The following is a 26,071-nucleotide window of genomic DNA, read 5'->3' as shown; positions in this document are numbered from 1 at the left end:
TGAATAAAGAAGAATGACAAAGCAATCAGAACTATATGTCTCAATGTCTCACTGTGGTCTAAACATACTGGTTAGTCTGGAAAAGAGACATCTGAGGGTCAGTAAGAAAAGAGGAATGCAAAACAGAGAACTGTAAGTGCATACTATCTGTTTCTTGAAATTGACAAAGAAGGTGACATCAAGTTACACTTCTATAAAGGAAACACAAGATGAAGTTGTTGGGAAGCTTGCCCACAGCAGGGGGTGGGAACAAGAATATCATTAAGATCCCTTCCAACTCAAGCCATTCTATGGTTCTATGAACAAAATGAAGGACAGAGTCATACAGCATTCAAGTAAACAAAAGAATTCCAGCAGTTTACAACAGATCATAAAGTCATCAGACAGAAATTTTCAAATACCTCTAACTCAGAAATTTCCAAACTGTATATCACTGGGGGAACATCAGTAAATATTTAATTACCACTGTCTTTTGGCTAGTACTGATGGCACAGTACTGGACTAAAAGGAACTTTAGTCAGAAGTAAAATGAATTATTTAAATTCTTAAGATGTATCGCTAGTTTAACTTATTTATTTCATACCATGCTCAATGTTCAAATAAACATGTCTAGCCTACTTTAAGAGTGCAGCAACAACTGAAGGGAGAAAAATGCAAGACTGAGACTAAGTCAGTATTGCTTATTGTTTCTTCTGAGAAAAACATCCTCTTTAGAAGCACAAGATTCATTCTCTTTTCATAACAAAAACTACAGGTTTAAAATGTTTTTAGAGATTTTCCATTCTTTTAAGTTTTACTGTATTCAATAATGTCAAAATATCACTAGGAATTAGCAATGTGATATTGGAAGGATGTTCACATAAGTTAGTTAAGCAGTTCTGTCCTAGAACTGTTACCAACTGTAATGGAAAAAATAGGCTTCTTTCTGATTTCCTGTTTAGAAAGGAATAGCTAAAGCATAAGAAACACCTTAAGAATATTTCACAGTATAGAAACAATATTACTAAGGTTGTCTGTTTGTGTGATTGAAGGAAAAACGTTGGAAATAAAATATGCATACCTGTGCCACATCGATTTGGGAAAGAACTCTTTTTGCAGATTCTTTGCCTCGGTTTCGTTTCTTCATTTCTTCCAAACTAATCTCATGGCTTGTTAATTCAGACTGTATTTTCTATTGAAGAACAAATAATATAGTCAGAAGTGTTTCAAGAAAATGTTTGTCTTGTTGACATTATTTGGAGTAGTTGACTTTGAAGCATATTTTTTAAAAATACTATGCTGTATACTGCATAAATAGAGGAATTTTTTCAATAAATTACTTCTTCACTTTACACTATTCAGTTTAGTTTCCCTGGATCACAATCGCCTACACAAACCTACAGCTCACTGACGTGGCAAAGATGATATAATATTACTCAGACAATTTTAATTAAAGTGCAGGCAAAAATATAGATTTCTTTCTTCTGAAGGAAAAAAAAAATAAAATTGTGTACTACTTAACGCTACTGAAATGAAATTATTCAATGAGTTTATTGGAAAGACAAAGTATGGTACTTTTGTTTTCCTGAGAAACACAGTGTCCACTCATTTTCCATGCTGCACTGTAGTTATGTCTACAGGGACAACAACAGACAAGTTACTTGTCACATTCAGGTAAGAAATGACATAATTAAATTTTCTTTCTTTCCCACAGTACCAGGAAAAGTCATCTCTCAGACTAAACAGCAGCACAATGTGAAGATTCTCTTTCCCCACCAGAAGTTAATAACAAAGCTACCAATAATAATCTTGAAAGTACTTTCTCACATAAATTTAATATTTTCAGTTCAGATTTATTTTTTCTTGTCAGTTACAGGGTACCTGAAAAGATATCAGCAACTAGCAAGTTCCTACAATGATTTTTTTCCTTGTATTTTCTCAGGATACTTAGAGAGATGAAAGCGATTGCAGTGGAGATAATGAAATCAGATGAAGCACGCAAACAAATCTGTGATATTGTTTTAGGTTTAACCTCACTCCAGCTTTTAAATTTTTCTTTTTCTTTTTTAAATCATTACAGCCTGAGGAGTCTCAACTGATTTGTCTGCATATTGTTGTAGATTGTTGTATCTGAATACAGCATCGTTAGTGAATCAGTAAGGAGAAACTGTTGGGTAGTAGTGACTCTCAAGTATTAAATGCACAGAACCACATGGTGGTGTAAGAAGCACGTGGAATTTATATTTGAACCTGACCCCAAAAAGTTGAGTAGTACATATTTAACTTCGAATAATCCTTTTTTTTTTTTTTTTTCTTCTGTCAGATTAATAAATTGATCATTTCATTTAAAAAGTGGAACTACCTGCCTCAGATTAACTGCTGATCAGCACAAACAAAGATTATTCTTCCTATCAAAGTTCTACATTATTCTGAATTCTTGAAGGAGACAAGGAGATACCTAAAGCTTCTTTAACAGTTTATTTATTTTTTTTTTGTTTGTTTTTTTAAAATGTAACTTCAGCCATATTCTCTTTATAAATACAACACATACTGCTGATCAGTTTGCTATATCTTTTAGCCTGGAAAAACCGACCTCTGCCCAGAAATCAGCATAATTGACTGAAAGACTCCCATTCCAACTGTGTAGACTCTATTGTAAGATGCCGTATACAAATCAGCTGCTTTCAACTCCACAAGAGAGCTGTGCCAGCAGAAGCTTCACAGGAGATGTGCCTATTCTGTCACCAGTCAGCAGAGCCGCTCACTAATTGAACAACTCAGAATATTTACTTGTGTAAACTTGATTGTTTATTCCCTTTTCCCTTATGGATTTTAAAGAACCTCTCAAATGAACTTCAAAGATCTTCAATATTTGCATTAAGTTTGTGCACTTGTTAATTAAGTATTTTTTAATTAGGTTCCACTTGCATCTTAAAATGAAAGACATGAAAGAGAAAAAGACAGCAGCCTCTATGCTGCTTTTCCCCAAAGTAGGTATAATATCATCAGGTGAATACTACATCAGACAACAAAATCTCAAGAATAAAAGCAAGTTCTGCAAAGGCAATGAGCTGAAACTATCCAATGACAAAGTTTGCTAATTTAGGGTGATTGAGTTTTATGTTGCATCAGTTGTTGAAGTTCTGAATTAATTCCTTTGACTCAGCCTGTGATCACTGTCAATTCTGTATTTGCAGATGTACATAAACCAGATGCATCCGAGGCATATATGAATTGAAAAATGATAGTGTATAGGGGTTTAAATAAACAAAAAAAGCATACTTTTATATCAAGTTTCTCCTACATAGTGGAGATATATAAAAACCAGATGAGAAATTAAACCTATACATATTCAATAACAACAACAACAACAATAATAATAATAATAATAATAATAATGAATGTTACTTTGCATCCTATTACTTGTAAAAATTATTTACAATGTTCACTTTTCAAGGAAGGAGAAAATAATTTCAGAAGTTCAACTGCTAACCAACAGAGCTTAGGATTCAGTGTGGAAAAATATGTTGCTTAATCCCATTTTTACACTAATGTAAGTTAAGAGCAAATAAATTAGAATCATTTTCCAAATGAAGCAAAAAACACAGTCCTGATTTATATATATATATATATATTTCTTCACACACACTCACACACATAAATACCTGCACATATTTAAAAACATGTACAGTTACCTACATTTTAATTCAAAAGACAGGAAAACTTATATTTCTAAGGGAGATAAAGCAAGATTTTCAGGGGTGCATATGTTCAGCTCTGAATATAAATAAAATAATCTATGAACAAGACACCTTATTTTACAATGATTTTAAACTCCACAGGCATGCTAGAAAGCACAATTATTTTAGAACATCTGTTTTCAATTTTCCTGCTTTTTTTTTTTTTTTTTTTTTTAAATGATAGAACAAACAATGAACAAGTAAAAATGAGAATTAGATGGACAATTTTACTCCAGATGCTCAACAAACCATTTCTAAAGGAATACAAAAAGCTGATTTTGTTCCACTTATGTGAGCTGTAAAAACTGAAGTACAGGCACATTAATGTGCACATTATAACATAAGCAATAATGTTGTCAATTCTCCAATAATTTAGTAACAATTCCTAGGCCACATAATTTAGTACAAAAGCCATCTAAGAGTACTGAAGATGAGGGGTTACTTCATAAACAATGGGAAATTTAGAGTCACATAGCATAGCAATTTTGAAGTTAACTTCTAGTCTTCCAGGTTATTTATAATTCTATACATTTTCTCGACAGGTATAGAAGGAAGGAAACCAGAAGGAAAATGCAAACTTATTAAGAGTATTTGCTTGACCATTTCAAAGTAATCTCACTTAAAATTTACTTGCATGTTCTAACTGACCGTGTTGCCATTTCCCCCCAGTAGTATTTGGCTGTGGGACAAACAAATACTCTTTGGTTTACTGAGGAAACTGGTAAGCACATCATTTCAATCCATATATAACTTACCTGCGCTTCCTGAGGCACTTGTGCTGCATCAACTCTGTCTGCAGTGTAGGCTGTCAGCTGTTTGTCTATAGCAGCAAGAGACTCTTGAATTAAGCGGAGGGTTTTGTCAGTCTCCTGAGCAGACTGAATACTCTGTTCAAGACTCTTTTGTCTTCTCACAGCCTAAAAACAATGACAACATTATTAATACTAGCAACAGTAATGCACATGATACATTTTTTCACTTGTTTTTTCTTCTCCAAAAATGCAAGCTAAGAATCAAACAGAGTTTTTCTGACTTGTACTCATCCACCTTTTTATAAGATAAGTTCCTCATCTTTTTGCCACTCATTCAGTTCTTTTTATTAAGAAACAAACACAAAAAAACCCATTCCAGACTGCACAGGCAGCTTCTTAAAAAAATGCAGGACCCTGCACTGAGGATTTCTATAATAAATGGAAGTTGACAAAACTGTATAATAAAACCATCCCAATAGTTCAGCCTTTCATTCTGAGGCATTAGCAACCCTCCTGATCTTATTATATAGTTCAAGAGATTTTGTTTACTGAGAATAGGGTACAATCCCATCTGTGATAATCCACTTCAGTAAGTGAGAGGGATAAAAGCACTCTTGAGAAGGAGCTCTTATATACAAAATATAAATAGCTTTCAGGAAGACAGCCAATGCCAACTCTGTGGAAAAAAAAAAAAAAAAAAAAAAAAAAAAAGATGGATTCTTACTTTGTCTGAGGGCTATCCCAGTCTATTATCATTCTAAACACATTCTCTTTCAGTCACCTTTAATACAATTGTGTTTGTTTTTTTTTTTCTGCTTTCTTTGAGAAGAATGCTTTCCTTTCAAAGAGGCTCCCTTCATGGTATACCAGTTTACCAAGTCAGAATAGTAAATCAACCTTCCAATCTGTCCTTAAAACGTATACATTTTTAAACACTGGGCATAAATTGTTTAGCACTGACTATTATTTGTAACAATTTAGTGTAATCATCAGGTAATAAATAATCTTCTGCTTTCTTCCATTTGTTGTTGTGTTCAACTGCTCTCTCATATTTTACCTAGGTTTAGACTTAAACCTAGCAGAATTTTTGCTTTATACAAGGCACATAATCAACTATCTCAAATTCAATACAGCGTTTCTCTGTATAGCCAAATTGCTGACCACCAAATAAAGTGACTGTCTTTCTTGTGACATGAATCACAGAATGAGGGAAGAGGATACTTTCTAGGTGTTCTGTTGTTTTTCAACTGAATTCACACTTTTCCTCAGTGGTGAGGCAGCTATGCTTCAATTTGAATTCACATGTATTACAAAAATCTTTCCTTGAACAATAATATCTCTCAGCAGCTCAATCAAAGATCTTGATATATCTGTTCCTCGTGTAGCTCAGGTTCTCCTATATAGATTCACATTTTACAAATAAAGGTTACTTCTTGTGAGTATTTTTATTAGCTATTGGTATCAAATAATGGGGATCCAACCGGTATTTACTATATTTGTGTTGTAAGCTGCTTTGTGCTATTTCAGAAATGCTGATCAGATAATCTTGTATCACTGCCTGTCTCAAAATCCTTCTGTGGAATGGGGCAGCATTACATGTTGGACTTACGTAGCCACTGTTAATGGAAGCACCTGAGTCACCAAGGTGTTACTAACAAGTAAATGAACCACTGAAAAAAAAATATTTCCCAGACAGAACTGTGGCTGGCTATTTAAATGACTTTTTCCTTCCCCAGATCTAAGATTTTAAATCAAAATATTATTGCCCCGCTCAAAGCAGCAGAGTTTAAACAAACAAACAAACAAACAAACAACAACAACAACAAAAACAGCTTCAATTTACTCTGCCAGTCCTTACAACTGATTTGCAAGACTGACTAATATAAAGTCACACTGTGTCTTTCTATTATTATCAGTCTATTCGAGAAAATACACTAGACCAGAGACAGGCTAAATAGTTTTCTACAGCCCAAGGGTAAGGGCAACTGCTCTTGAAATACAAAGACCTGCCTCTAAGGAGGAAATCTATCACACCTCTAGTCTGTATTTATCAATCTCTTCTGCTCTGGTGAAAGTAACCATTTTTCCATTTGCACAGAGGGCAGTACTGTTCCGATGTTCATAAAAGCTCATCATTTAAATTAAAATAACAAGAATGTTCCAAGTGACTCAAAAACTTAATCCTGTTCACTGGGTAAGTCCCTGGCATTATCACCGGCATTGCAGAACCCATACCAATTCAATTCAGAGAGATGCAACAAAATGGAGGAGTTTCTTCTTTATGTTTCAGTAGAAAGGTAGTTTGCATTACGGGGCTTTTGAAAAATCAATGAGCATAAAACACACCTACAAGGTTAGCCTGAGTTTCAAATTTATCCTTAAATCTCCTTTAAGTGTTTTTATATGCTTATCTTTATTTGCAAATTTTTATAAGAAATATGAAAAATGAAATTGTTTATATATACATATTTTAAATTTAAACTTGTTTTCATTTATTCTGATCAATTATTCATTATTTTAGCAGAAGAGCACTGGTTTTCCTTTAGTCTGAGGGAGAAATATACCATTTAATGTTGACTGATCTGAAGACATAATAGGAAGCTCTAAGATTTGCTATCAGATTATAGTCAATAAAGCTGGAGGCTTTAGTCTCTAAGGGAAAGTGTCTGACAGTTAATTGCTAAATAGGAAACCTCAGGAAAACAACCAACTGTCTAGTTATTTCTCAGCTATGAAATGTTGACAGTTCTGAAGTAAAATAAAAGCATGGGAAAAGTTTGTGCTAGGAAGTTGAAAAACAGCAGTTATGAAGTGGAATGTTTAACAAAGCTTGGACTGCTTCTAATGCATTTTTGTGAATGAAATGTATTACAAAATCTCTCTACTTTTTTCATCAATTGTTCATACATTAATGTACAGTTTTCTTGCATTCAAAGCATTCATTTTGGGCCCAGAATTTCTTTTTCACTACTCAAGCTAGAATTAACTCTTCTGCAAATTCTAGCCTGTAAAAATATTTGACTTTTCAATCCCATAAGGATATTCATCTTTGATTAGATGTAGTTCGAAAGTGCAAATTAAACCAATGAAGACTTCTTCAGGTGCAGTCCATGCCCTGTAGATCTTCTAAAAAAAGCCCTCTTCAAAGCAAATGTGGGTATGTGGAATGAAGAATTCTTTTTTCCTCTTGAGAGGAGAACAAATGAGGAAAACTGCAACAAATGAAGAATGTGGTGTAAAAACTGAATGTAGCTTATACGAAAAATATCATTTCTTACAGTTTTTTGTAAGCCTGGTCTTGAGAAAATCTAGCTGCTGTTTCTGGTGTTTATTGGACAGGATGTAAATAACTTTCAACATTACAGGAGATGAGAACCACCTGCAAAAGTTCTTCAGGCAATCATGTTTTGTAGATGCAATATATATATATGTATTTGTAAGTGCACTAATCCTTGAAAAGTAGATAGAGTGTGTGTCATTTATCAGCCAGACCCAGATGCTCAAAAGTAAACTAAACATTGTTAACCAAAGAAGACAAGACATACAAGCATATAACCTTGATCAGTTTTTAAAAACGAATCTCCATCTCAGCAGCCATGCAACTTAATTTAGACTGTAGAGGTTTGGTTTGATTGCTCTATTAATAGTGAATAAATATTTCACCTACCAGCTTCTGTGTATACGAACATATTGTCTTGGTAATTAACTACATAATTATTTAAATAAAATAAATAACCACATTCACTGAGCCTACTAGCCAGCTGAAGTGACCCTGAACGCAAGCTGAGGAGTGTTGTTAATTGCCAGCAGTGTATTCTTATGGAAGGAGAATGCATATTTGGATTTCAAGAGGGCTAAATGAAAACCACAAAAATTCAGTGTCAGGAATCTATGGGACAAAGCACGCAATACTTGAGTTTAAAAAGTAATAAAATATTTTGTTGAATAAATGTGATATCTATGTGATATAGAAACAGTGTGACTGAATCATTTGCAATTGAATTAGCTTCTTTACTCTTTTCTATTTGCTTACAGATCTCACCATGAGCATTTGAATTCTGTACACCAGAGTAGCTTTTCCAAGTAGTGAGACTTTCTCCCTCTCCTCTCTTTTTATTCTTATTTTGACTGGAAAGCAATGAACTGGACAGGCTCAAGAGGCAGGCCTATGCCAACCTCATGAAGTCTAACAAGGCCAAGTGCAAAATCCTGCAGCTTGGTCAGGGCAATCCCAAGCACAAATAGAAGTTGGGCAGAGAATGGCATGAAAGCAGCCCTGAGGGGTTTTGGGGGTGCTGATTGATGACATTCAACATGAGCTGTCAATGTGTGCTTGCAGCTCAGAAAGAGGGCCAACCACAACACAGGTTTTATCAAGATAAGTTACCAGCAGGACAAAAGATGTGATTCTGCCCCTCTGCTCTGCTCTTGTGAGATCTCACCTAGAGCACTGTGTCCAGTTCTACAGCCCCTAACACAAGAAGGATATGGAGTTGTCGGAGTGGGTCCAGAGGAGGGCCATGAAGATGATCAGAGAGCTGGCATACCTCCCCTACAAGTACAGTCTGAGAGAGTGGAGGCTCTTCAGCCTAGAGAAGAGAAGGTTCCAGGGAAACCTTATAGCGACTTTCCAAAACCTGAAATGGGCTGACAGGAAATCTGTGGAGGGACTTTTTACAAGGTTAGGCAGTGACAGGATGAGGGGAAATGGCTTTAAGCTGGAAGAAGGTAGAGCTAGACTAAATACTGGGAAGAAATTCTTTGCTGTAAGGGTGGTGAGACACTGAAACAGGTTGCCCAGAGAGGTTGTGAATGCCCCATAACTGGAAGCATTCAGGGTCAGGGTGGATGGGGCTTGGAGTAACCTGGTCTAGAGAGAGCTGTCCCTGCCTATAGTAGATGGGAAACCATTTTATGATTTTATGAATATAAGTCTAACATATTTTCTCAATATACTTATCAAAATAATCTCCAGAAGTCTAGTCATTTTTGCATAGTATTTATTGTGCTTCTCAAATTGAAGACCTGCAGATACTTTTAGACAAGCAATATTCTGTCAAAGTCCTGTTTTCAGGCACTGGAAGTCCTCTGTATGCTAGTGGCTTACTCTAAGTCAGTAAAAAGTAGACAATAATTTGCAGAATCCAGGGAAAACATCTGCATGTTATATATATATTTAAAAAAAAAAAAAAAGGAAGAAAACTAAGAAGGAGTATAAAAGAAGTAATGTTACTTTTTCACTTAAGACACTGTCTATTATCATCATATAGTATCACAGTATCACAGACACAGTATCACAGTCTCGTGCGGGTTGGAAGGGACCTTAGAGATCATCAAGTCCAACCCCCGGGATTCGAGCCCCTGTGTAGCAGAGCGGCACTTCTACCACTTGCGCCACAGGGGGGATTTGAACCCAGGCCTCCAGTGTTGCAAGCGGCACTTCTACCACTGCGCCACTGGGGCACACACATAGGGCATGAATACAAAGGAAAACAGGCACACTTTCCCTCAGTTACACTTATGTCCTGGTTTTATCAGTATTCCATGTCAAGTGAATGAACAGCAATGTGATGCTTTACTACCACACCTATAAAACTGGTCCACCTCTAAAATGTCAGTGTTTGTGCCCTTTTTAGGAACTAAACTTTTGTTGTTGGTGGTGGTGGTGTTTTTTTTGTTTGTCTGTTTATTTGTTTGCTTGTTTTTTGTAATGGTGCTAGGTAGTCAGCTGTTTAAGGGGAGGAAAAGTCAATTTCTAAGTATACCTCCTGCTGCAGTTCTTCCCATCGAGTATTGAACTTCTCAAGTTTCTCATTGATCAATTCATCCAAGATTCCACCATCAGTTAAAGTCTGAGCTAACTCCCGAATCTGATTGCGATTATCTTCTGGATGTCTCATTAAACGTTCCAAAGACTGAAACAAATTGAAAAAGTAGTTTGTTCTCATTTCTGTAAATAAAATTCTACAGAGTAATCAAAATTACCCTTAAAAATTTAAATAAGAAATATCACGTTTAATGGGCAAACAAAATAGAGAGATAAGCCAAAAATATCACTGCCCTCCATCTTGAAAATAAATATCTTGCATCACCCATTAGTATACCTAAAGAACAACTCTTTATAAAGCAATAAATTGGATGCCTTATTTTAAGCCTGTGGAATATGTTCACTGACAGTATTTGTGTACTTCATATAAAGCATAAGGCATCACCAACGTAACATTCAGTATTTCAATCCCCTGAAGTTATTAACAGAATTTTTAAAAATTAGAAAGGCACCATGAAAAATAAATAAATAAATAAATAAATAAAATCAGAGTTGCAGTTCTAAAATGAAAATTTGCTTTCTCTTTTAACTTACTTAAGAGAGGATGTTTTTTACAACATGTATTTTATTACCAACAAAGACATGAGGCATAATACGGTGAATTAATCTATGTCACTTAGTTGGATCTAAATTCAAACTGGTATTTTTTATGTCAGCACTTACATCTAAAGACTCAGAAATCTCTTCTGCACCTCCCTGAACATTTTCAGTTGCCTTGAGTTTCAGTTCCACCTCATTCAACCATTTATTTTCTGTATCCAAATAAGACAATAATTCATGCCAACATGCCCATACTTCCTGATGGAGAAAAAAACCAACACATTTATTGGGATTGAAGCTTAAAGCCAAATTTCACTTATTAAAACATTGAAAAGATGGAACATTCCCAAAACACTGCAATGTCTGATGGTTACATTGCCCTATAGTTGATTTTTTTTTTCCTTAGTATTTATGGATTCCAAATAAATACAGTATATAACCAAAACATTTTCATCAAATACAGCAAAAAATAATATGAACGCTTCTGGGGAAAACAAACAAACAAACAACAAAACAAAATACAATAAAAACAACCTTGAATATTTTTCTGTTCCAAATATACTAGTTGTAAAATTTTTAAGGATTCATGTTATAAGTTTGTCTTTATTACAAACCATAATTAAGTTGCTTGAATGGTCTGCACATTAATTACTTAGAACACAAATTCATACAATATCTAAGAATGGAGATTTCAAGCATTCTAATCAAATCTTCACAGAAATTAATACTCATATAACTTTGTCCTGGTTACAGTTATACAGTTTTCTTCCTAGTGGCTGGTACAGTGCTATGTTTTAGATTAAGGATGTAAATGCTGGTGGTAACAATGCAATATTTTAGTTACTGCTGAGCAGTGCTTACACTAAGTCAAGGACTATTCTGCTTCTGAGGCTGTCCTGCCAGCAAGGGCTGTGGGTGTACAAAGAGCTTGGAGGTGACAGAACCAGGACAGCTGACCCAGACAGGACAAAGAGATGCCCCATACCATATGGTGTTATGCTTAGCTGTAAAACTGGGGGAGATGGAAGGGGAGACTGCTGTTGCTTAGAAACTGACTGGGCATCTGTCAGCTAGCTAGTGGTGAGCAACAGTGTCATCTATCAAATTTGTTTTTTTGTTTGCTTGTTTGTATTTTTCCCACTCACCCTCTTATTTTATTTGCTATTAAACTGTCCTTTCCTCAGCTTATAAGTTTTACCTCTTTTAAAAGTATTATTTTTACAAACCTTCCATGTCATTTTGGGGAAAGGGAAGAAAAGAGCTTGGTGCTGCTTAGTTGCCTGACAGGTTAAACCACAATAAAATTATAGGTCATTTAAGTCCTAAAATACATAATATAATGTAAAATATAATTGCATTTTTATTCTCCTGTTTTTTTAGTATTTAACATTTTCCACTACCTGAGGATACTGAAGTAAGTAGATAAAAATGGCACATTGCACACATTTTTTCCTTTTTTTTTTCTTAGAAGAATGTTGACTTATGACAGTCCACAAGCCAAGATTCCTAGCGTACAATTCATTCCACTTAACCTTGGCTGTAGCAAATTCAAGTGTTTGTACAGGTTAGAAAGAGATATTACCATACAATAACATCATAATTGATAAGAGCAAACACAGTTTACCAGTTTAGATTAGGGACCTAATTTTCCACAGTAAAATCTGGAGGAGATAAGCTTTACCCAACCACATATTTGTCGTCTACAAAGTTAGCAATTGTGAATTAGTTCACAACTAAGTAAGCATATCTAAATCACCATGACCCCTATGTAAAATAAGAGCAGTTCCAGGGCAAGAAACTAATGGAGCTAGTCAAAATGGCAAGGTCAACTCAAAAGGTGAGAGACACATTCAGATTGTCAGCTGATTAAATGCTATTCCTGTGCTGATATTACAATACCTGTCCAGCTTCCGAATCATTTAATCAAAACCTTTAGTCATGGAAGAATGAAGCCTAGAGGAGCTGGTGATGACAACATCACTGGGTTTCTGCAGAAGCCAGATGCTAAGTTTAATCTCAGAAAGGGTAAGAAATTCCCTCTAGGACTAGAGGGAATGGTTTCAAGCTGTGGCAGGAGAGATTCAGGATGGACATTAGGAAATATTACTTCTCAGAAAGGGTGGTGAGGCACTTTAATGGACTGCCCAGGGAGGTGGTGGTGTCACCAACCATGGGGGTGTTCAAGGAACGATTGGATGCTGTTTTGAGGGACATGGTTTAGTGGGAGCTATTGGTAATAGGTGGACGGCTGGACTGGATGATCTTTTAGGTCTTTTCCAACCTTGGTGATTCTATGATTCTATGATAACTGAGCAGTCATTACTGTCTACCATATACAAAGCATGCCTGTGACTTCTCTTTAGTTTGACTCTCCAGCACATACGGTTCTCATTAAGATTTAGGTAAATGGCTTAAAAACACATGGTATTTAGTATGTAACTAATACAGCCAGGAATGCTTTAGGCAGCTCATGGTCCCATACAATAATTCATCTTAATTCTCTAACTCACTTCTGCAGTTAGAATAGCTACAAATACAAGCATTAACAAGACATCCAACCTCCAAAGTTTTGCACTTTCCATTCAGTCTGTTGCAGAGTCTCTGGTAGCTGGTAATTAGAACATCAAGCTCCTTTTTCAAAGCCTCGTTAGCTGCAGGTGGTGCCTTTGCTATAAAATTATTCACGGAATCAGTAATAAGCTTCACTTTCACTTCTTTCTGCATGGCCTCCTCCTTTGCTCTCTGTAAAATAAAAATCATAGTTCTGGTTTGAGAAAGAAGCTGATTACAAATAACTCCTTCAGAATTGTCTCTGTCAGAAGAAAAAACAAACAAACAACAAACAAAACCCCACATCCAATAGCTAATTAATTCCCTGAAGGTCTAGGAATTAACCTTGAATGCACGCAAAAACCTTGTTTTCATTTTTTTGGCAATATGTCACAGAACTGCAGAAGTTGGAAGGGGCCTCAACAGATCATCAAGTCTAACACCCCCACTAAAGCATGTACCTTTACTGTAAAGTTCTTCCATATGTTAGTATGGAACTTCCTACATTCCAGTTTTGGCCATTACTTCTTGTCCTATTTTTGAAGCGGGCCCAGAATGGAGACAAGAGAATCTTGAGCTGAAATACCTCTCCTATGAAGAAAGGTTGAGGTAGTTGCACTCATTCAGATTGGAGAAGAGAAGGCTTCAGGGAGACCACACTGTAGCCTTCCAGTACATTAAGGTAGTTTATAAACAAGAGGGAGAACAACTTTTAAAATGATCTGACAGTGTCAGGCAAGGTGGAGATTCAGGTTAGAACTTAGAAAGAAATTCCTTATTCTGAGGGCAGTGAGGGACTGGCACAGGCTGCACAGAGAAAATGTGGATGATCAAGTGGGCGTCCCCCCCCACGACCATGCTCGGCTCCCCAGGTGCCTCTGCAAAATAGTTTTGGGGCCCTGGAACACGAGGGAGAGGTGAATACGGATGTGGAAGCAGCCCCACCTGTGAGGGTGCCTCGGGGGAAGCGGACACACCCGCGCCTCAAAACTTCTTCCACATGGAAGGATTGAAGGGTAGTCGTCATAGGTGACTCCCTTCTGCGAGGAATGGAAGGCCCTATATGCCGGCCCGACCCTACCCGCAGGGAGGTGTGCTCCCTCCCCGGGGCACAGGTCAGGGACATTGCTGGGAGACTTCCCAGTCTGATCTGCCCTTCTGACTACTATTCCCTGCTGATAGTTCAGGCTGGCAGTGAAGAAGTTAGTAAAAAAAGCTTTAAGGCTATCAAAGATGATTTCAGGGGACTGGGGCGGATAATTGAAGGAACAGGTGTGCAAGTGGTTATTGCATCTGTACCTTCTGTGGCAGGGAGAGATACTGAGTTGGGCCTTAAAACCCATCTCTTAAACTAATGGTTAAAGAGTTGGTGCAGACATAGGAGTCTTGGTTTTTTTGATCATGGGGCAATTTATTCGGCTCCTGGAATGACAGCTGCAGATGGAAGTGCCCTGTCTCAAAGGGGTAAGAGGGCTCCAGCTGAGGAACTGTCAGGACTTATTGACAGGTGTTTAAACTAGGTAGGATGGGGGAAGGGGACAAAACGAGGGCCTCTGGGTCTGAGGCGGCAGTTCAAGACTTAAAGCAGAGCTCGCTGGGTGCAGACAATGGAGTTAAAAGGCATGGAGAGGGGTGGGGAGATGCTGCCTCTCTCAAGTGCCTGTATACCAACACGCGAAGCATGGGGAATAAACAGGAAGAATTGGAGTTCTGCGTGCGGTCACGTAGCCATGATCTCATTGCGATCACGGAGACCTGGTGGGACAGCTCGCATGACTGGAATGTTGTCATGGAGGGCTATGTGCTTTTTAGGAAAGATCAGCTGGCAAGGCGGAGTGGTGGAGTTGTTCTTTATGTGAGAGAGCAGCTAGGATGTATTAAACTCCTCCTGGGGGAGAGTGATGTACAAGTCGAGAGCCTATGGGTGAGAATCAAGGGCCAGGCTGGCAAAGGGGACACTGTTGTGGGTGTGTACTACAGGCCCCCTGATCAGGAGGAGGAGGTTGATGAGGCCTTCCATAAGCAACTGGAAGTAGCGGCACGCTCCCAGGCACTGGTACTTATGGGAGATTTCAATTTTCCAGATATTTGCTGGACAACCAACATGGCCAGGCATGCGCAGTCCAGACAATTCTTGCAGTGCATTGAAGATAACTTCCTGATGCAGGGGGTTGAGGAACCAACGCGGGGTGGGGTGTTGCTGGACCTAATTCTCACCAATAAGGAAGGACTTGTTAAGGAAGTAAAAGTTGGGGGCAGCTTGGGATGTAGTGACCATGAGATGGTGGAGTTCGAGATCCTGAGTGGAGGAAGCAAAGCAAAAAGTAGGATTGCTACCCTGGACTTTAGGAGAGCCAACTCTGATCTCCTTTGGGACCTACTTGGGGCTATCCCGTGGGCCAGGGTGCTAGAAAGCAAGGGGGCCTGTGAGAGCTCGTTAGCGTTTAAACGGCTCTTCTTCCAAGCTCAGGATCAATGCATCCCTGTGACTAAGAAATCGGGAAATGGTGCAAGGAGACCTGTGTGGATGAGTAAGGAGCTCATGTGCAAGCTCCGCAGAAAGAAGAAAGTACATGATATGTGGAAAAAGGGTCTGACCACTTGGGAACAATACAAGAATGTAGTCAGGGACTGCAGAGATGCGACCAGGAAGGCCAAAGCCCACCTGGAGTTGAATCTAGCTAAGGAGATAAAGGATAATAAAAAAGGCTTTTAAAAATACATTAACAGCAAAAGGAAGGCTAGGGAGAATGTGGGCTCCATACTAAGTGAGGGGGGCATTCTGTTAATGGGCGATGCTGAGAAGGCGGAAATACTGAACGCCTTCTTCGCTTCTATCTTTAGTGAAAGGGCTCTCCCTCAGGAATTCCGGACCCTGGAGGTTGATGAGAGAGTCCGGGGAATGGGAGATTTCCCTTTAGTCAGGGAAGAGGTGGTCCGTGAGTGCCTTGGAAACATTAAGGTCCATAAATCCATGGGACCTGATGGGGTGCATCCGCGGGTGCTGAGAGAGCTTGTGGAGGTCATTGCTGAGCCGCTCTCTGTAATCTATCAGAGGTCTTGGAGAACTGGGGCGGTGCCTGAAGACTGGAGGACGGCCAATGTCACTCCAGTCTTCAAAAAGGGCAAGAAGGAAGAACCGGGTAACTATAGGCCAGTCAGCCTCACCTCTGTCCCAGGGAAGGTGATGGAACTGCTTGTGCTGGATGCCATCTGCAGACAACTGGGTGATAAGGAGGTTATCAGGAGTACTCAGCATGGGTTCACCAAGTCATGCTCAACCAACCTGGTGGCCTTTTATGAAGATGTCACTAGCTGGGTGGACAGGGGGAGGGCGGTAGATGTAGTCTACCTTGATTTCAGTAAGGCTTTTGATACTGTCCCCCATGACATCCTTATAACAAAGCTGAGGAAGTATGGGATAGATGAGTGGATGGTGAAGTGAGGTGAGAATTGGCTGACTGGCAGAGTGCAGAGGGTTGTTGTTGGCGGTGCGGTGTCTGCCTGGAGGCCTGTAACTAGCAGCGTCCCCCAGGGGTCTGTACTGGGTCCGGTCTTGTTCAACATCTTCATCAATGACCTTGATGAGAGGATAGTGACCACCCTCATCACGTTTGCTGATGACACGAAATTGGGAGGAGTGGCTGACACGCCTGAAGGCTGTGCTGCCATTCAGCGAGACCTGGACAGGCTGGGCAGTAAGAAACCAAATGAGGCTTAACAAAAGCAAGTGTAGAGTCTTGCACCTGGGTAGAAGTAATTGCATGCACCAGTACAGGCTGGGGGAAGACCTGCTGGAGAGGAGCTCTGCTGAGAGGGACCTGGGCGTCCTGGTGGACGACAGATTGACCATGAGCCAGCAGTGTGCCCTTGTAGCCAAAAAAGCCAATGGCATACTGGGGTGTATTAAAAAGAGCATGTCCAGCAGGTCGAAGGAGGTGATCCTCCCCCTCTACTGTGCCCTGGTGAGGCCTCATCTGAAATACTGTGTCCAGTTCTGGGCTCTCCATTACAAAAAAGACAGGGATCTCTTGGAAAGAGTCCAGCGGAGGGCCACTAAGATGGTGAAGGGCCTGGAGCATCTCCCCTATGAGGACAGACATAGGGAACTGGGTGTGATTAGCCTTGAAAAAAGAAGGCTGAGAGGGGACTTGATCCAGGTTTATAAATACCTGAGGTGTGGGAGCCATAGTGGTGAGTCTGGTCTCTTTTCAGTAGTGCATGGGGATAGGACTACGGGTAATGGGATGAAAGTACAGCATAGGAAGTTCCGCACGAATGTGTGGAAGAACTTCTTTACAGTGAGGGTGACGGAGCACTGGAAGAGGCTGCCCAGGGAGGTGGTGGAGTCTCCTCTGGAGATATTCAAGACCTGCCTGGACGCCTACCTGTGTGATGTGGTGTAGGGAGCCTGCTTTGGCAGGGGGGTTGGACTCGCTGATCTCTAGAGGTCCCTTCCAACCCCTACAATTCTGTGATTCTGTGATCAATCCCTGAAGGTACTCAAGACCAGGTTGAATGGGGCCTGGGCAGCCTCATCTGATGGGTGACCACCCTGACCATGGCAGGTGATTGGAAAGAGGTGATCTTTTAGGTCCTTTCCAATCCAAATCATTCTATGATTCTACAAAAATCAAGTATCCAACAAAGCAAAAAAGATAAAAACAAAAACAAAAATCCACACTTAGTTAATAATGCAAAAGTTTAAATATCCTTAAACTTTTCTTGAGACTGGCTACTGCTTTAAATTTCAGGTTGAAAAACTAGGTATCAAAAGACTCCTTTCTGAATGACAGAGTAGACTATAAAAGACACCTCAAAAAAAACTTTAAAAGCTGTTCAAGGACTTTGTTCATCTTTTACCTTCAGTTCTTCAACGGCTTTCTGTAATTCATCGGGTGTTTTATACTCAAAATCTCTTTCCAGATATTCTTCCTCAGCTTGTGTTATCCATTCATGCATCTCTGACAAATCCTTTCTGAGGCTCACAGTCTTATCCAAACCACCTTTTAATGCTGCCTTCTTAGCATGCGCCTTTAAAAAAGAAAATATTATGTGGTACTTAAAGCAAGAATGCTGCATGAACTCAATGGCATTTTAGTCTGAAAAGAACTAATATCAATCCTATATTTATAGGTGTAAATCAGATAGCTGTTACTAGTAAGTACTTGGATGGACAGGCAATAATAAGTAAAGGGAAAAGTACAATATATGTGTATTTATACTTTTTTTTTCTTTTTTTTTTCCTTTTTTTTTTAAAAGAGAATATTGCTACTCAGCCTACTCAAAATGATCATATCTAAAAGCAGTGAGTGAACCATCAAACAGTGTTACTAGAAGTAACAGGGAGGTAATTGTCCCCCTGTACTTGGCATTGGTGTGGCCGCACCTTGAGTACTGTGTTCAGTTTTGGGCCCCTCTCTGCAAGAAAGACATTGAGGCCCTGGAACGTGTTCAGAGAAGGGCTACAAAGCTGGCGAGGTCTAGAGCACAGGCCTTATGAGGAGCAGCTGAGGGAGCTAGGATTGTTCAGCCTGGAGGAGGCTCAGGGGAGACCTTACATCTCTCTATAACTTCCTGAGGGGAGGTGTAGTGAGCTGGGGTCAGCCTCTTTTCTCATGTCATTAGTGATAGAACTAGAGGGAATGGTTTTAAGCTGTGTCAGGGGAGATTCAGGCTGGACATAAGTATTACTTTTCAGAAAGAGTAGTCAGGCATTGGAAAGCACTGCCCAGGGAGGTGGTGGAGTCACTGACCATGGGAGTGTTCAAGAAATGCTTGGATGTGGTGCCGAGGAATATGATTTAGCCTGAAAGTATTGGTAATGGTTGGACTAGATGATCTTCTAGGTCTTTTCCAATCTTGATAATTCTGTGATTCTGTGATCCAGCAAAATTTTGCTGTATAAATAAGTTATACCAAAAACACCTAATTGCCATGGTGCCATTTTTGGAATCGGGTATGCAGAGCTTATCACTCCAATATCCTGCAAAGTGATGCTACTTAGGTATATTTTCCATTATAATCAGGAGGAACATCTGCCTTACTTTCTGGCTCTTGCTGGTTTGGTTACCCATTCTTAAGGGCTGTCTGTTCTACACAACTGTTCTTTTCTACACAATGTTGTTTTACAGAACAAAACAGGATAACAACAAAAGGTTATGTTCAACAAGTGTGAAAGCAGAACAATATGGGGCCCTGCAAACTTGCCTCTTTCTTGGTCATAGCACTGGAACAGAGAGATACCTTCTATCATTTGGAAACAGTATCAGAAAATCAACTGTCAGCTTACACAGAGTAACTGCGTGTATTTTAACCCAAGCTGACTTTTTCAAATTCTTTCAATCATTTTTTTCTATTTACTGTTTCTCATGTGCTTTAAGAGCTGTTAATGAAGAAGTTATATTAGAAACAACTATTGAGACGTAATATTTTGTTTAGCGTATTGAACGGAACTATTACAGGATAATTTTCAGGGATGTCAGAATAAATCTGTAGCAGACTTGTGAACTTAAAAGGCTTTATATAAAATCTCTTTGAAAGAAGTGCAAAGCTATCTGAAGTATTAATATTCTGAAACTCTATTAAAATATTAATATTAAAAGTAATATTAAAAATTTGACATTAATCAAATTGGAAAGGCTACAGAAGAGCATCAATAAAATATATTAGACATTCAGATGTCTTTTAAATATCATATATTTCCAACATCAACTGTTTTATAATTGTGCTTATCAGATAAATGAATTGATAGCATTTTGTACTTGCCCAGTAATTTAACTAATAACGGTGTACATTTATCTGTTTATTAAATGGGTATAGCATATCTCCTGAATTCCCTCTTTGAGAAGGTTTCATTTCTTATTTCAGTAAGACTGAAAGACTTAGCATTCCTTACTATTCATATCAGAAACTTGGCATACTTCACACATGTCAAAATATGTGTCATTATCTTGTATATTTTTTCGTTTCTTTCCTGTCCATTGGGCTTGCACAGAAGAGCAAACTCTGACAATGAAAAACTGGATTATCAGTTTAAAAAGTATAAGTCGCAGAATGAGATCTGATACCTGTTGACAAATATGTTCCCATTGAACATTGAGATCCTTGAGTTCTGTTGCTATTCTGGAAGCAAATTCTGGCTCTGCTTCCCTCTTCATTTTCTTCCCAATCTCATTAACACTGTTCAGACTCGGCTGGATTGTCTGGATATCATTCACTAAAGCCTGAAAGAATAGAAGAAGATTAGGCAAGAAGCGCTCATGCAAACCATGTGATTTATAGTTTTCTATCAAAACATTTCTACATGAGATTCTAAAATGTCTTTGATCCAGACTGCAACTCAAATGAGCACAATTAATGGACTTCACTATGAAAACAAATAAAAAAGGAATGAACAACTGACATGTGGTGAGCTATTCTATATCATATGATGTTAATTTGTAAAATACATGAAGTTTTAAATATAAATTTACTACATACTAGATGTACAAATATACAAATAGTGTATAAATATATGTATATGCTACACATGATGTTATGTTATATATTGCATATTTTATTTCTGTTTGTGAAAGGACACCCCATCATAATGGTGAAGCCATCTTACTAACTATGCATTACCCTTGGTTTGGTAATTCACCTGATAGCTTCATTAGAATGATCTGAATGGTGATATTTTCAGGTTATTTCTAGTTATTAGAATTTTATTTGTGGTTGAATATTATTTAAACCCTGAGGTAGCTCTAACTCACCACCTCCAATTTTATTTCCTAAGGCCTTCTTTAGTCCTTCAGATGTTACCTAGGCTTCTTACACAGTAGAAAAAGCTGTAAGTGTAAAAATACAAATGGTGATAATGATTTTTATAAATTTATTATATACTTTACAATAGTGGCTAATACTTATGTAAATTCTTCATAAACTCAGATGATATTCTAAAGGAGCTGCATGCAACTCCCAGCTCTGTAAGAGGTAAGAGTTGTTTCATATAAATTATAATCATTTTTATTTCAATAGGGGATAAGAGAGTAATTTTGAGGGGATTGTAGTTCTGTAAGATTAATACATATCTTTCATAATATTTACACATCCTGCCAGAATATTTACAGAACTTGAAAACTCGGTTGAACACGTTGTCAGAGACTATTATGGGTTACAAGATTCACTTCAATTACATACTCTGTTGGGACAGGCACAGAAAAACAACCAACCAAACAAAACAACAACAACAACAACAACAAAAAGAAAAGAAAAGAAAAGAAAAGAAAAGAAAAGAAAAGAAAAGAAAAGAAAAGAAAAGAAAAGAAAAGAAAAGAAAAGAAAAGAAAAGAAAAGAAAAGAAAAGAAAAGAAAAGAAAAGAAAAGAAAAGAAAAGAAAAGAAAAGAAAAGAAAAGAAAAGAAAAGAAAAGAAGAAAAAAAGAAAAGAAAAGAAGAAAAAAAGAAAAGAAAAAAACCAAAACAAACAAACAAAAAAAACAGCTGTGAAGAAAGTATCAATTCTTCATGATGCTTTAAAACTCTGCTGGGAGAAAATCCTGGGACTTCAAAGTTGAGTAAGAAAAATGGATGCAGCTCACAATAACTGCAAGTTATTTCAGTCCAGTCAGAAAAGCCTGTAAATCATGCATGACTAGTAGATGCAGAAGATATTCTGATATGGATCAGACAGCACATAATAAGTACACAGGCAATGTTTGCAAATTCATCGAACTAAATAAGCAACTATCTTAAGAGGCTACTAACCTATACGCTGTTGCAAGTCCCCTCTTGTCAATGTTTTGCTCTTGTTATAAATGTTTATTGAAGTAGTCCCTGCTTGCATTCCCTCTGTATATCCAGGTCCCCCATTTTACAACGTGAATCCATTTTATGTGAATTCTTTCTTTAGGAATGGTGATCATTTGTATAATTTCTATATATGATCAATGCACAGAGATGAAATAGTTGTCAAGCAGACAAATAATACTCACTGTACACTGTTCAAGTTGTTTTTCCAGAGCTTCTGAATCACCAAGAGCAGGCCATTCCTCCTTCAGAAAGACATCTACTTCAGCCATCCACTTCTTCAACGTTTTTGTGTCATTCTGTTTATTAAGAAAATATTTCATATAAAAAAATAGTGTTAACAGCTAATAACATAAACTAATAACATAATTCATTCTGTCACTGTGACTAGAACTCACTAGAGTTTAATTTTGAGATTACTGTACTGTCTTTAAGTACTTGAAAAAAATCAATCAAAACAGACAAGCAAAAGTAATTTTATCTGGGACTGTCATCAACTCCTACAAGCTGACTACTTCCACCCAAGTTCCAACTGTCTACAACTGGGGAATTTTCTATCTTGCAAGTCTATGCTTTCCTGATATTATTTGTATTTAGATGTTGAATGCACATTCATCAGGTCCTTGTATGGCTTCGGACTGTCCACAATTGGCCATAATTCAGCCTCATCTATCCTTTCTGTGATTAACTATAAACTTCAGGAACATTTTGGAAGTTGCATGTTCTGTTACCTATTCCTTAATCATAACACAGAAAACATTCCACACTACACAGAATAAGAAAGTTGTAAGCAAAACAGTAACTGAAACAAATTCAGTCCAGAAACTGAAATCATGTAGTGACTCAATTACAAGAGTTGAAATGAGGATTACAGACACTGAGTCTCATTTAGTGTTTTTAGTACTACAATATTCATAATCAGAAATTTGCATTTCATATGCTTAAATTAAACCTTGAAAACATCAATAATAAAAAAGCTGGACATCAAATGCCAAGGAAGCATTACATAGATAACGTAAGACCATAAAAGGAAGAATGAAATATGATGATCTACCAAGAGCTGGACCATATCCAGCTTTGCTCAGTCCTAGAGATGAAAGACTTTATTCTTGCAGTCAATGAGAAATCTAAACTGTCCTTTAAAAAATGTGACTTAAAATTACCCTAAAATGCTACCTATGTTGAATAGCTGCATTCTAAAATGAAAATGATAAATGGAAAAAATGCCAAAGGCAAATTATAATACATTTGTTCATCAAATCGTTTTCATAAGCAGTAAACTATGTATCACTGTTAAAAGCTGGAAACAAAACTGAATTTAATCAGTAAAAAGGATATAACATTAGAACACAAATTGTGCCCTAACATGCGTAAAAAATGAACTTAATACATACAATAAAAACTGGAATAAAACATCTGATTGATAAAAATAAATACGTAGAAATTATCAGTAGAGTTCAAAAGTAGCAATTACAAAAACACCGTTCAAGTCTCAGCTGTCCATTCAATTATCATTTTGTTAAAATAGTTCAGAATCATATTTCAAGATGAAAAATTTACATCTTCACATGAATACTTCTAGTTCATTTTAGCTGCAAAGTATAGGTCTGATAGAATTCATTAAAAATAAAAATAAATCAGTCTCCAGCTACCAGAGATGACTCAATATCTGAACTGATTTTTGAATCAGATTGCAAGCGCATTTTCCCTATCAACACCGATTTCAACATATCCCTTTCAGACGCACTCCATAAATTGCAACATCTCAAACAATTGTCTGGAATGCAAGTCATTCAAGGCATTAAAAAGAAAATAAGTTTTATACCACAGCAATTTCAGTAAGAAACATAAAAGGCAAAAATTTGTATTCAGTGATACCTCAGGTAGTTTTGATAATACATGCTCTGCAGAGCATGGCCATTAGGTTCAACACATTCTTCTTTTAAGAACAGTGATTGAATCCCTAAGCTTCTGGCAATAAATAAATAAATAAATAAATAAGAAGACAAAGGCTGGAATTTCACAATTGGATCACAGAGCCTTTGAATACTGAACAGCTTTGGTTAGAATGGACCATTAGACCACCCAGCTCAAAGGTTCCTGCTGTGGGCAGGATTGCCACGCTCTAGAACACCATCAACAGATAAGAACAAAACCACACTTTTTTTGACACGAAGGTGTGTTAGCTGCTCACAGCTGATAATTGTGGCTATTACCTATACTGCTCACTAGAACTCTTTAGCTAGGTTTAAAGTTGACAAATTCTGAAAAAGAAAAAAAAAAAAAAAAAAAAAAAAAAAAAATCATGTAGGGTAATAATAATAATAATAATAATAATAATAATAATAATAATAATAATAATAATAATAATAATAATAATAATAAATCTATGTAACATTTGTTGTTTACTTGCTGACAGGTTTTTTTTCTTATTTCCTTCAAAAATGTCCTACAGACAAGTCCTATAGATTTAAGAGGTATTTAAGAGGTGGTGTGAAGAAGAAAATTCACTGTCAAATGAATGCTATCTTTTTCTTCTCCTATATAATAAATATACTAAACTTCAAGTTGAAATATACTTTTTATGTAGAAAGCCAGAGCATTCATTGCAAAACTGAATCTGCTGTGACAAAATGGATCTGTTTTGCACTATTGCAAATATATCACTGTACTATTGATAGAATCTGTTTTCAGTTTTCCTAGTCGTATTGCGTATAGGTATCAAAGTTTTGGTATTAGGGAATGTGAGGACACAAATCCAGGGGTGGCCTCTGCCAAGCCAGCACAGCATGCTCCATGACTGCAGAAGAGAGAAAAAATGTAAGCAATGTGAACACCAACACTCAGGTTAGTAAAGGAGCAAGAGAAAGTTCTGGTTGAGAGGAAGAATGTCCCTACCTATGGGGAACCCCATGCCAGAGCACGTGGGTATTTCTTGAAGGAAGATGCAGCACAAGATGAGAGCACACTGGAGTAAAGTTTTCCTAAATGATTTATGGGCTATCCATAAGCTCCAGTTCCCAAGCCCCTGAGCTGCTTGGCTGGGAGAGAAGAACTAAACCTATATGCTAACATCATTTTCTTGTGTAATGCTGATACATGTGATTTATAAGAAGAAATTCTCATATTGAAAAACAAAAACAAACAAAAACCAAAACAAAATAAAACAACAACAACAACAAAAAAAAAACACATAAGTTTTCAGTAATGTCATTCTAAATACCTGAAAATCACATAACTGTGCAAGTGAGGCACATTTGTAATTCTTGGCAACTGCTGCCAAGATACTACCATGCTATAAATGCCATTAACTACATAAGGGAATCTATTGAAGTCACTATGGTTAAGGGTACTTCAGCTGCAATACAAAGTACTTTAACTACACTGAAAAAGTAGAGAAATATTAATAGCAATTTCAATGAAGTTAAAGTTATTTAGAATTCAAAGATACATCCTGGACCCCCCAGAATCTTTACACTTTAACTTTATGTACTCCTTTGATATTCTATTTTATTGTTATTTCTTGAGGTGCATGCTCTGCTATTCATAAGGCCATGAGCCACCTCAGATGAGGGTGAATAAGTTTGTTTAACCTGGAATCGTTGGAGTTTAGTCATAAGATCCTCAAGTTTCTGGCAATGTTCCACCAACTGTGACGACAGCTTCTTCCAGCGGCCGATGATCAACTCAACCTCTGATCGGTATTTTTGGCTGACTTCTGGAGGGGCTTTCCTAGACAATTCTTCAACAGTTGTGTTGAGATAATTCAGATCTTTTTGTTGCTCTTGCAGTGAACTTTGTAGAGCCTATGAAATAAGCAGTAAATAGTATTCTGACTTATGTATAAGACAATTCTGAACAAACTTTTCTTAGCCATAGATGACGCTGCTGGAGC

General features: G+C 37.4%; 1 protein-coding gene across 44 annotated transcripts in view; it reads right to left on the bottom strand.

The window, feature by feature from the left end:
- Window positions 1-26,071, bottom strand: part of DMD (dystrophin) — a 1,121,556-nt gene that overhangs the window by 602,559 nt on the left and 492,926 nt on the right. For all 44 annotated transcript variants that reach the window (XM_085549559.1, XM_085549432.1, XM_085549489.1 and 41 more), the window contains 9 exons: window positions 25,770-25,982; window positions 22,362-22,475; window positions 20,459-20,614; window positions 18,252-18,422; window positions 13,398-13,580; window positions 10,962-11,096; window positions 10,237-10,386; window positions 4,475-4,636; window positions 1,061-1,171 (listed from right to left, as the gene is read on the bottom strand). In XM_085549559.1, the coding sequence (XP_085405685.1) occupies window positions 1,061-1,171; window positions 4,475-4,636; window positions 10,237-10,386; window positions 10,962-11,096; window positions 13,398-13,580; window positions 18,252-18,422; window positions 20,459-20,614; window positions 22,362-22,475; window positions 25,770-25,982 (1,395 nt within the window). The remainder of the gene's footprint in view (window positions 1-1,060; window positions 1,172-4,474; window positions 4,637-10,236; window positions 10,387-10,961; window positions 11,097-13,397; window positions 13,581-18,251; window positions 18,423-20,458; window positions 20,615-22,361; window positions 22,476-25,769; window positions 25,983-26,071) is intronic.

This window comes from Coturnix japonica, chromosome 1 (genome assembly GCF_054131305.1).
Source record: "Coturnix japonica strain WE chromosome 1, WE-NBRP24, whole genome shotgun sequence".
NCBI classification, from domain to species: Eukaryota; Metazoa; Chordata; class Aves; order Galliformes; family Phasianidae; genus Coturnix; species Coturnix japonica.
The sequence above is the reverse complement of the archived record's forward strand: the minus strand, read 5'-3'. Positions and strand labels throughout refer to the sequence as shown.